This window comes from Typopeltis vanoorti, chromosome 14 (assembly GCF_054136105.1).
Source record: "Typopeltis vanoorti isolate ZY-2024b chromosome 14, IOZ_Tvanoo_1.0, whole genome shotgun sequence".
Classification (NCBI taxonomy): Eukaryota; Metazoa; Arthropoda; class Arachnida; order Uropygi; family Thelyphonidae; genus Typopeltis; species Typopeltis vanoorti.
This window is the reverse complement of record NC_143562.1, coordinates 34,532,107-34,545,372: the sequence shown is the minus strand read 5'-3', so window position 1 is coordinate 34,545,372 and position 13,266 is coordinate 34,532,107. Positions and strand designations below refer to the sequence as shown.

Genomic DNA, 13,266 nt, shown 5'->3' with positions numbered 1-13,266 from the left:
TATGATTTTTATTACTTAATTAATAGTCTCGCTAAAAAAGATGACACGTCACGCGTTGAATGTATAAGAATCGAAACTTAACAGCCTTGAACTGTACATTCAAGTCAGGGTCTGTAAGATCCTTTCTCCTTACTAGGAAGAAAAATAGACAGATACGTCATACGGACATTTATGTACTCACATCATCAATCAAGGCCAGGTTACGTGATAATGGCATACTATATAATAAAAATAACATATTATGAAAGGGATTACGGGGGGGGGGAATTCCAGTGGATGAAAAAAAAGGGGGTGGGGGGGATCACAAAAAGAATCATGCACATACTAAAGAAAGGCGTAATGAAGTTTTATGTATTCAAAATATTAATTAGTTAATATTTTTGAATTGCAGCAAATATATATAAAAGATTTCTTACTTTCTCTCTTCTTGCGACTAAACTTAGAGTAGTAATTTTATTTATTTATTTATTTATTTCAATTAACGAATTCTTTTCACATTGCTCAACTGCATCACCGACAGTTACAGGACACGAAAAAAAAAAAAAAAAAAACACGCTATCAGTCTTGACATGCAAAACTAAGTAAAATGAGTAAGTACGTGATGCCTTGTGTTTAATTTCATGCCAAATACGGATGAATTTAACGGGCTGAAATCAGTTCTGACCATCGTTTATTTTACTTTTGAAAGTATAAGAAAAATCTTTTGGTATTTTCTTTATTGCTAATTTTCGTTTGAGTCAAATGGACGAATTGCTACTCGTTAAAAAAAAAAAAAAAAAAAAACATTCTCAACTGAATAATAATTACCCAGAGAAAATAAGGTTACTCACACAATTACGTTTAGACTTAATGCATTGGGTATCATTCTTTAATGCATGACGCATTATTCCTATTTAAAATGCATTGAATAACATCGGGAATTAGGCTACTTGATTTTAACTGTCGTGAGCATGCGCTGAATTAAATTTTTAGAAGACTACATAGTGACCTTGATAGTTGTATCATATTTTATCACTTTTTTTTTTTATTGTCTTTGAAATCTGCTAGTAAAGAACATGTTAATAAAATTCTTATTCAGTTAGGTCTTATTGTTTATTCACAACGGTTAAAAAAAAAGGGAATGAAGGATACATACATCTGTACTGTTTTGAATCGTATTAAACTGTTTGATTTGTTATGTTCGATGATATAATATTTCCATTATAGAATTATGTTAACATTTTAAGTTCATAAGTTCTCTTCTCTTTCCTGCTTTTTTTTTTTTTGTGTATATCATGGCAATTACAACTTCGATTCAAGTTTATAGGGTCAACAAATTTATGATTTTACTTAAGTTACTTATTTTAATAAAATTAAACTAAAGCGATTAGATGGAAAATATAATAATAATAATAATAATAATAATAAAATTAAATTACTTCATTCTTGGAATTATTTTTAATTAAAATTTTTATTTCGTTAGGAAAGGAAAATATAGATTTCGATAAAATCCAGAAAACTAATCTCTAATTAAACTAATCCACCTCTCTCTCTCTCTCTCTCTGTTCCGCAATTAGAATATATTAATAAATGAAATTTATTATAATGAAAATCTTCACACAACGCACTTTAAACAGTGTATATTTTCTAAAAATATACAGAAATTCCAATTATAAATCTTTACTAAGAATGAACATGTTCTTATTAAAATTTCAGTTAATGTTTAAAATACTGCATTTTTTTTTCTGTCAATAAAAAAAAAAAAAAAACTTAACTGCACATTTTATATTAAAACAGGTTCTGCCCCTCAAAGCATATTTAACAAAAAGAAATTAAACAGTTTGAAATAACTCTTAAAAAAATAAAATAAAAAGTTAAAATTTAGCTTCGTTCTGTTAATGTGATTCATCAAGGAAGTGCTGACATCAACTCAGAGAATTCGTTTTGTTTTGGAACTCCCAAGTAACAGCCATAATTCTTATTTAAATAATATTCAATACAGGGAATTCAGAAAAACTACCAAGATAAAGAAAGAGCTAGCAAAGCAGGCTCAATGCTGAAGTAATATTTGCAGTGATGTCGCTGCTCGCATGACTAGTCTATAGGAGGAGAGAGAGAGAGAGAGAGAGAGAGAGAGAGAATCACCTGTCTTGTTTATGTCCAATCATTCCATTTTTAGCTTGACTTATATCGGGTACTACTTACCAGCAGCGCATGGCGCCGAAAGAAAACCTTGCAGCGACGGCGCAGACGAACGCTGTTGCCCATTTCTTCTCCAGTGTGCGTCTGTCACCTAGTGCTATTAGCGGCTACTGTGGACCGTCCAATGGAACTGTATTTTGAGACCAAAAACCGCGATTTTTTTTTAACTTAATTTTTACACCACTATATTTTCAGTAGAACAGCCAACTCTACGTACACTTCCTCTACCACACTTTCCTTCCGGAAAAATGGGAAAAGAGGAAAAGCTGGAGAAACCCCAATCATATGGTTCTCAATACAAATTGCCGCACAAACGACAAACTTTATTCATTTGTTTATTTTCTTTATTTTATTTTAATTTTTCTCCAGAAGGCAAAACCGGGACACTTTGCTCCACTACCTGTACTGTGTCGGACGCCTAGTGCCCTGAATCCTGTAGCGCAATACTGGAAAACGTGCACACTCTTATCAGGCTAGGAAAACCTTAGTCGTCATTTTCGGCTGCATCATACATCGCTGTGTTTTCTGTACACGCCAGAAAGAACCTGCGTGGTGTTCCGTCACTACAGAACAACTCACGAGGCAGGCAGACGAGTTGATCCCCCTGTTCGAGCAAGCGGAAGCACACACACTCACTTCAGCTGCCAGACGGCAGAGTACAGACTCCCAGAGACTCTCGCTTAGCGAACACCCTGAGCCAAATGTCAGCTGCTTTTGACGACTCCTCCCACTAGTTCTTTGAGGTTTGAGGGGAGAAGGGGGGGGGGAAATGGGACGGTACACGATAGTGTATGAAATAAAGATTTTTGCTACAGCTAGAAGACCAGAATAGCTTGCAACAAAATAGTGAACGTAATGTGAAAGGTCATGCCAGCAACTGCCGTGGATACCGAAATAGTTATTCAATTAACAAGGCATGAAAGTTGTAATATTCTTTTATAGAATTGTTGAAAAACAGAATATATTAATCTCTGTTTAAACGGAGTATATGTGAACAAAATAAAGGAAATTTTCACCCGGGGATTCTTTTTCTTAATGGACACATGCATGTATACATGCGCAGTTATAATACTGTGCACGACTTCGCTAAAATAAAGCAGAGTCGAAAACTAAAGAAACAACTTATTATAAACTTCAGCAACAATAACTCATGAATCATTAATCATTTATGCTCTGTCTGTGACTTTTAAAGCTGCAGCTAAATCTGTTCTGTAGATTTTTTTTTTTAATTCTTTGAGATAATGATTATGTAAGTGTTCTAAGAATTCTGTTGGCTAACTATCAATGAGCTTAAAAGTTCTTCAATGGTTCGAGGAATGAGACCACGAATAGACTCGTTCTTCCAGTGTATCAGAAACAAATGTGACATAAGATGGAGTATCGAACAGGAGAATGGAATAACTGCCCTGTTTTATATTCCAAAAGCAGATCTTAAATGCGATTTCTTAGATACTCATGTAGTGCTCAAAGTATACGCAAGTTTGATAAAGAGCCAAGAGGCTTTTTTTTTTTTTTTTTTTTTTTTGGCGACATAAATTAAGTTAAGGGGATAGTAAATCCCGTATTATTTTACAGCCGGGTACGAAACTCGGAAATCGAAATCTAAGAGTTTCATGCCGAAGAACTATCGGCGAGTCCAAGCGTAAGTCATCACTTGGGTAGTACAACACTAGGACGACTCGGAGCAAAGGTGGAGCAAGCTCCGTCACTATCCTTAATATTTTCTCATAATGTAAAACGCAGCTCCTAGGAGATGTATTAGTGTTTTACATTACCGAGTTTCGTACCCGGCTGTAAAATAATACGGGATTTACTATCCCTCTTAGCTTATACACAAGTTTGTTTCATCTTGTGAATGCTGATTGTCAAACGAAGTTACGTAAATGACAGACGGTTATAAGACACACACACACACACACACACAGAAGAATGTGATTATATAGCAGGTCAGCTGCTAAATCACATTTTTTTTTTTTTTTAATTTCTGCAGCTAGGCTTGAAGCAACATAGGTATGTGTATTTATTTTTAGTTCTGTCTTAGCACAAATCTTCCAGCTACTTACCAGAATATTCAATAACACTCGCCATCATTGATCTTTCCTCGACCAGTTCTTATGCTACGTATAATGTACAGGTCATGTATCTTCTTGATAACCTGGATCATCTTGTTTGAATTTTCTTTTATGTAGAATTCACTTCCCCGAGGGAATCTCTGAAACTGGCGCTCTTTGGCATTAAAGGTACCAAAAGGATGAATTTTGTGATTTTTAAGAAAATATTGTGGAGGAAATACAAAGGAAGAGGTGATCGGCGTACTCATGAGCAATACAAAGCGCAGGCAAGAAGGGTGATTGCATAGCAGGAAGCGTTAAATCAGATTATGAGAGAAACTAAGCTAAGTAGGCCAAAGAAAATCCTTAAGAGTTTTTGCGTTATGTAGCAATCAAGAGGAATAATGATTATGGAAGGATAGCTAATGAGTGCCGATCGTCAGAAAGTGACAGAAACAGAAGAAATGGTGCAGAAATAGAGAAAAAAGTGATTAATTTGCAAGAATATCCAGGTGGAGATTTTGAACTTACCAATGTGAACGAGACTGATGTGAGAATTGAAGTAGACGAACTGAAGGTGTTCAGCATATTGGAAATACGTATGAATACAGCTGTGGGATTGGATGGCATGTCGGTGAGTGTCTACAAGAATGTGCAAGAGAACTGGTGATGTCTCTGAAGAAGTTATATAATCTGAATCTCGACTTTGGTAATGTTCCAAGGGAGTGCAAAATAGGCTAATATAGTTTCATTACTACGATAAAGATCCTTAACTTAACATAGTTTCATTACATAAAGATGGTCTAAGACAGAAGTAACAAATTCAAACCAATTAGTATCTCAGGAGTGATTATGGTGTTGGAAAAGTTGGTAAAAGGTAGAATTCATGAATGGGTAGATAGGAATGAGATACTCTATGGTGGTCAGCACGGCTTTGTAAAATGGAGATCCTGCCTTAGTAATTTACTCACATTGTATAATACAGTAACAGAAGAATTACATAAAGGAAATGTTCACCCTGGTACTGCTGGACTTTGCAAAGGCATCTGACAGAATACCGTATGGAAAACGCTTGCATAAGTCATAGCAAATGGGAGTGGATGTCAGACTGGTGTCATGGATGGGGGACTGACTGACACCACATCAAAAGAGTGGAATAAGGTTGGGGGGGGGGATCTATTAGAATGGGGTAACTAGTAGACTGTCTCAAGGTTCTGTACTAGAACAATTTGTAGATTAATGATACAGGGAATGATATGAGGCGATATTCAGTTGTTTGCTGATGATGCAAAGCTGGGATAGACATGGTTGATAAGGGTGATGTAGACATTCCTCAGGCTGATTTAAATATATTGGTAGTGTGGGTAAAAGATAATAGTTACCAATTTAATGTTGCAAAATGAAAGGTAATGCACTTCGGGATGAAAAGACTACATGATTCGTATCATACTGATTGTACCATATTACGGGGGGGGGAGGTTAAGGATCTAGGGTTGATGGCAGATAGAGATTGGAAGTTCAGAGGACAAAATGCAAAAGTTGGCAAAATAGTTCAAGGAATTGCGTGGCTGTCGAGGAACACATTCGCAAGTAAAGATGGGGATTATTATCTCTCTTTGTTTTGATTTAGTCACCTGGGTTTCTTGGGAATGGAAGTAGTTGAGAGGGTCCAGAGACAAGCTGGCAGTTTAGTTAACAAACGGAAGAGAGGGGACATGATAGAAACTTATGTTACTAAAGTCACTAAAGCAGTTCTGCAAGTTTGACACAAATGAAAATTTTCAATACATTCAGAGTAGAGTAGAGTAGAGTAGAGTAGAGTAGAGGAGAGGAGAGGAGAGAGAGAGAGAGAGAGAGAGAGAGAGAGAGGGAACCAGGGTTGCCACTCCTGGAAGTTTGGCAAGATGTGATTAGTAATAGTGTCCGGACTAGATTTTTTAGTTGGAAAATAATGAATGGAATGAATTGCCAGAGGCAGTTCTGGGTGAGGAAGAGGTACTGTATGACAGACATTCTGTGAATAATGGTTAGTGTGGATCTCCAGCGATGAGTCTTCTGACTCCATGGAGATAACAATATAATCATGAATAAATAAATAAATGACATTACCAGAGACCAGTGTAGTCCAGTGGAAGTGGCGCTTGGTCGCTTGAAGTAAGTTTTATAGTTTCAAGTCTAGTCGACAACTGGAGGAACTTTTTCTAAGCCTATCTTCGACCGGTACTCGAATTAGTCGATCTCTGGCATGGGAAGCGGATTTTTTGATCAGAGAAACTCGAGTTTTTTCGTCCCTTAAACTCAAGAAAATCGACCATAGTACCACATTAGTGTGGATCTCCAGATGAGTCTTCTGACTCCTTGGAGACAACAATATAATAATGAATAAATAAATAAATGACATTACCAGAGGCCTGTGTAGCTCAGTGGAAGTGGCGCTTGCCTCCTCTGCGCTTGGTCGCTCGAAGTTAGTTTTATAGTTAGATTAGAGATCCTTCGACATTTCTGCGCATGTCACAAAAAGGAGAATCCATTCCGATAATAGGGTAATTAATCCGTATTGCGGGATGAGTTGTTTATTATTACACGGCGGAAAATTAACTTCTGTTTTATGATCATTGTAGTTAACTATGTTGCTTGTATAACAGTTGGAAAAATTTACCTATAAAGCCCGTGATTTCGCGTGTTGGCGACCAATTCGGACGTCCTTCATTTCTTTCTCCCCTTCAGCATGAATCGACTATTCTTGGCAAGTTTCCAAGTGGAGATCTCAAAAGCGTGGGCATACTGTATCATGTCATCAATAAACCTGCCTGAGGAACTGGATTGGACTAAAGCCTGCATTCTACAGTGCGACCCAGCTGGCACTCCATACACCGAGGAAGACATAATAGAAAGTCTCAAATCTAAGGTAAGAGGTTCAGATGTCTGGCACCTCGGTGCCCTCGAATATAATTATATTTTCCTTATTAGCTTTAAGACACTTGCTGTGAAAGAATCATTTGTAAATTTTAAAGAATTAGATGTATGTAAATTAAAATGCAAAATTTTACCCATATCCAAAAATCGTAAACTTGATATTATTATACACTGGTTACCCCCCCCCCCCCCAAAAAAAAATCCCAAACAGACTTGTGTCAATGCACTTCGAAAAATTCGAAAGATAGAAAGCATTGAACACGTCACCAGTAACACGAGGGATAAAGATTGGGCACATGTCCTTTCTAACAAAAGAAAAGTCACCATTAAATTGAATCTAGGGACCAAAACTAAAGAAATATAGTATGTTATAAAAGTACAAAAAATGACTGGATTCGTCATCATCCCAGGACGTCCCCCTGCATGCTTTCGATGCAGGAAGATTGGCCATTTAAGAAAAGATTGCACTGCACCGAAATGTGAGCAGTGTAATCGAATTGGCCATAACATGAAAGAATTTCCTGGGAAGACATACGCATCTATGCTAGTCAAACAAACGGCAGTAGACCAACCAAGTGCCAATGAGCTAGAGAAAGCAGACGATGTTCAAGATAACAACTTAGAAGAAATGCAGCTGAAGGAAGAAAAAACACCCGAAAATATTAGCCAAAAAATACCACCAAAATCAAATAAGATGCAAGAAGAGGGAACACCCTCTGTTACCTCTGAAGAGGATAGATGTAGAGAGGAAGAAAAGGAAAATGCCGGAAAGGCTGAAGATGAACTGCAAGAAGAGAAAACACTCTGCATAACCTCTCAGAAACAAAACTGTAGAGAGGACAATGCTGAAAAAAAAAAAGAATATGTCAGGAAGAATGATGAAGAAAAGCATACAAGTCCTGAAAAACTGGGGGAAAACAAAAAAAAGCCCAGATGCATTCACCCCAGTTAGAAGGAACAAAATTAAAATTACACCTAATGTAAAAGCAAAAAGAGATAAAGATAAAGTAAACACACAGAGAGGAAAGAACTGCTAATTCCAAAAACTATGACGAAATCAATTAATATAATGAGCATTAACTGCAATGGGTTAAACAGCCAGCAGTCATAGAAATTATTAAGCAACACGATACATCAGAACCACACAGACATTGTAATGCTACAAGACACAAGAATACACACAGACTCAGAAACAGGAAAAAAAAAAAAAATCACAGAAGCCTGCAATGTCATTACCACATCGTTGGCGACCCAGCCTAAGATAATGGCATTACAGGCTTATTAAAACTCATAAGAAAAAGAAGCAACATACAAATAATATCCCACAGCACCATAATAGAACACAGAGCGCTCGAGGTTGAAGTGGTCTGGGGAGATCAAATAGTGTCATTAATCAACATCTACGGCCCTGCTGATCACTACAACAATGCCTCACTAATGTCTCACGGCCTCAGAATATACATAAGCCCGCATCTAAAGTCCACTGTTAAGGAAGTTTGCCATATCCCCTAACCTTTAGTGACCATCATTTGGTCAAGGCTAAACTGTCCCTTGAGACCTTAGACAGCAACCCATATACTAATAGAAACTACCCGCTATGGAAACTAAATAACATCATTATTTAATGCAGAAGTGCAACACAGACGGAACACTCCCAGAAAATAAAATAGCCATCAACGCAAAAGCAAAACTAACACAAATTGAAATAAAATAGGCTGAAGGGGCCTGGGTTCACGCTAAAATCAAAACAATGGAACAAGATGAAGGAAGGACCAAAACAGCGTGGCTCTTTGAACAACAACAACAAAAAAAAAAAAAAAAAACAGAAAGCGACTTTTAATAAAATAAAACACGAGGGGACAGAAATCGAGGGCGATGCAAATCTTTTCCGATTCTTCCACTCACAGTACACGAATACGTTCTCTGAAAAAGAAAATGACGAAACAGAAACACAAAACTTCTTGAAACAACTACCAACACTCACAGACAAGGAAGCAGAAGACATTGACTCACCAATCACACCAACCGAATGCAAGAAAATTATAAAATCTCTATCACAACACAAATCCTCGACGGCCTCACCGTGGAGTTTTACAAAGCGTACTACCCCCTGTTTGAGACACTATTTGTGAAAATGCTATCCGAAATACACAATTCGGAGGGCATCCCAGAACATTTCAACCTCGGCTACATAGCATTAACACCAAAAAAGAAAGACACAGTAAACAACGAAGAGATACAATGGAGAGGAATCACACTCCTCAATACAGACCAAAAAATTTTAACTAAAATTATTTCTGAAAGAGTACAGAAACACATAACCCAAATCATATCCAAATCCCAAACCTGAGGAATAAAAGGCCGAAAATTAGAGGATACTATCCTACAAATTCGATGTATATACGAGCACTACCAGGCACACAACAACCATGCTTATTGGTAGTTCTCGACATTGAAAAGGCCTTTGACTCAGTGAATCATCGTTACCTAAATGAAGTCATTAAAGCCTCAGGTTTTGGGAAAAAATTTCAGAATCTGATTTCAAATATTTACACTACAGCAGAGTCGCGCCTAATCATAAACAAGAAACTGTCTGCACCGGTCAAAATTAAATGCTCGGTCAGACAGGGAGACAGCCTCTCTATGATCTTCTTTGCTCTCGCCTTAGAACCGGTGATACGAGAAATATCAAAACATTCCGGCATAGCGGGCACTCACATAGGAGGATCATAGAGAGCACTCAAAGTAAACCTTCACAAGTGCTATACGATGTTTGTCGGCAGGTGGGTAAAAAGGCCTACCATGCCGAACGACATAAAAATAAACAAACACTTACCACTTCTGGGGATCGTCATAGGGGAACAAATTCAACACAACACACAATGGGAGCTTGCACATACAAAAATAACCAAGAAAATTACACAGATGAGACAACGACAACTATCACTAACAAGTAAAGCTAAAATATGCAATCAATACTTATTGTCTAAGATATGGTACCTCATGAACAATACTAACTACAATGGTCAAGAAGTAGACAGAATACACAGAGAGTGTGCAAAATTCATCTGGGGTTCCAAATACGAACACATCAGAAGATCCACAATATTCCATGACATTGAGGCGGGAGGACTCGGCTTAATAAACGTACACCTAAAAATTCTAAGTGCGAGAGCAAAAATCATAGAGAGAGCTTACACAGAGGAAAAAGCGTTGAGCGCATATAAAATATATATTATGCAGAAGATAATGCTTGACAAAGTAATATGTTCCCTTCCGCATTCGAGTGGCAAAACACCAAGAATGTTCCACGAGATTGCGGAAGGCTACAACTTTATCAATAAATACATAGGAATAAACGAATTCTTGAAGATGAAACCTAAAGCAGCACACATCAAACTCACGCGCACAGTTATACCACCACCACAACACCGGGAGATTGAAAGAGGGACATTAAGACTATCAAACGCACTAAAAACAAGCTTTCAATCTGCCCATAAATCAAAAATTAGAAACCTTCTACTACAAAGTACACCACGCTTGTTTGCCCACCAAAATACGGTGCACAGCGAAAGGGATCCCACTTCAAGGCACCGCCAGATGTCATTTTTGCCCCCAACCAGAAACACTTTACCACTTAATGATGTACTGCCCTCACACCTCCCAAATATGGAACACGGTTCAAACATTCATAAAACACAAAGAACCCCTTAACAGAACACGCATTATATTGGTTAAACGAAGGTAACATTAACACAACTAAAGCAATCATCATCATAACAACAATGTACTCGATTTGGACATACAGATGCGACAAAATCTACGGAAGGGAAACAGGACCAGACATACTCACGAAAATAAACAACATATTAAAAGAAACAATCACCGATACCATAAACAGAAACAAAATAACAAAACACCAATGGAGGAAAATAGGTCTCATCTCAGAATTCGAAGAACAACTGCAAATCATAGAAATGAAGGACCCACCATAAATAAATACATAAGCAAACCCATACACGACCTTTTGTAGAACGCGAAAGGATAAAATATATATACATAAGCGAATGAAAAACATATTGTACACTTTTTCATTAAGCTGTATAACCAATTGTACATTGATTGCTTTATACTATAATTAGTTGTATTTTGTGCATAATATTGGTCAACTATAGAGGTCGTAGTTTAGTTTTATGTATCAAAAATATCAATGATAGCCTATGCAGTGGAAGAGTGTGACGACACTCTACAGATCCGCTGGGTAATTTCAACTCTCTGCTAAAATGTAACCCTCTCTTTTATGTTAAAGCAACACTGCATATGTATATACAGAGTTGCAATCCAAAAGAGATAATAATGGCGGAATAAACCATGTAATGACGTACTGCAAAAACAAATTTTAAAGTAATTATGTGTAAAAAATATATATGATATGTAAAGTAATTACCCAAAGAATGGTGAAGTAGTCTAGATGGAAATAAACACTGAGCATGTTATAGTGTTGTTACAACACTATTGTATATGAAAATAAAATATCAATGTAAAACCATTGTATATTTATTTCCTTAGATGAGATAATAGCATTGTATCAAATCAATATGTAACTTATGCTGAATAAAGAGAAATGACTGCTCAAAGAAATGAAAAGGACTTTAGGTGGAAATATCCTCTGAGCATGTTATAGTGTTGTACATGAAAATGAAATATCAATGTAAAACGTGTAAAACTGTAAAAAAAAAAAAAAAAAAAAAAAACGTTTTTTTTTTTTTTTTTTTTCCTTCTAAGTTATCAGCATCAGTTGGAGGTGACATGACTAAAAGAAATCCGAAAACGGCAAGCTCGCTCATCTCCCTTGAATGAGCAGACATCTGGAGGAGAGGGAGGGTGGGAAAGATGTAGGCTGAGGGAGCCTTGCAGGGAAGACCACTGTTCAACCTCTCGACTACCCTTTCACCTCCACCACGTAATGCTATTTTTTTTCCCCATCCCCACAATTTCGGACATCTGCAAATGGCGAGATCGTTCATCTCATTGGTTATCAATTTGAGGTGACATCACTAAAAGATATCCGCAAATGGCGAGCTCGCTCATTTTCCTTTGGATGAATTCGAGCATGTTTATGGGGAATAAAATGTAACTCCAATCGTCCCTGAATTATAGTATTTTATTGCCTTTCTGTTTAATTAACAATATGATTCTAAGGAATCAGTGAGTGTTGAGTGGTTCCTCACGAATAGTCTATTTTATGATCAATAGAACTTATGCGATACTTCCATCTGCCTCTCTTTTTCGTCTTCATCGCGTGTTGCATTGGCTTTACGTTGCCAGGTTTTGAAATCTTTGGAAAATGTTAAGAGTGTAAACTAAATATTGTGAAATATTTTTAGGTAATTACAAGGTTCGAATTTTTTTTCTTTGTAAATAATATTTCAGTAAAATAAAATATGAATTTTTAAACTTAAACGAACAAAGATGTGTGTTGTTGTGTTTTCCACAGTGAAATTTTTACTCGGTTATTCAGTTTAGAATTTGATATTTAAATCCATAACTTTATACTTTAATGCAATTCTGTTTAGTTATTGTAAAAAAAAAATAACTACTGTGAAATTAATGCCAGGAACATGGGAAATCTGATATCCTGTAATTAATTATTTAGAAATTTGTCTAATGCTACCTATTGACATTGTTTGAGTTATCTGAAAACATTCGTTCACATAATCGAAAATCCGATCTGTTAGAATTTGGTGGTTTTACAGAGAGACAGCAGATAATTTAACCCAAAACGTGACTTAAACTCTTCAAGTTTGTTATAGAAAAAACGTGTGTACTCTCCAGATAACACAAATACAAATTTTACCTTTTCTCACACAAAGAGAAGAATTTGGTTATTTTACAGAGCGACTGCAGATATTTTAACCCATCACGTTACCAAACTCTTACAAAAGCTTGGTGCAGAAAAGAAAAGAAGGGACATTTTTTTTCTTTTCAAACATTTGTACATGACAAAAGTTTAAAAATATATGAAAAAATATGAATGGCAGTCGAAATTTTTTTTTTTCCAAAACTTGACAACACATGCTATTTCATTAGGAGAATGAAAAAAGAAAAAAAAAGACAC

At 36.4% G+C, this 13,266-nt stretch overlaps 1 protein-coding gene across 7 annotated transcripts in view; it reads right to left on the bottom strand.

Annotated features, from left to right (window-relative positions):
- Positions 1 to 2,853, bottom strand: part of LOC150099360 (NADPH oxidase 4-like) — a 268,482-nt gene extending 265,629 nt beyond the window's left edge. For all 7 annotated transcript variants that reach the window (XR_016549355.1, XR_016549356.1, XR_016549357.1 and 4 more), the window contains exon 1: positions 2,185 to 2,853. Coding sequence is in view for 4 of the 7 variants with exons in the window: in XM_090403808.1 (XP_090259934.1) it covers positions 2,185 to 2,247 (63 nt within the window). In the remaining 3 variants the exon portion in view is untranslated. The remainder of the gene's footprint in view (positions 1 to 2,184) is intronic.
- Positions 2,854 to 13,266: the final 10,413 nt, after the last annotated feature.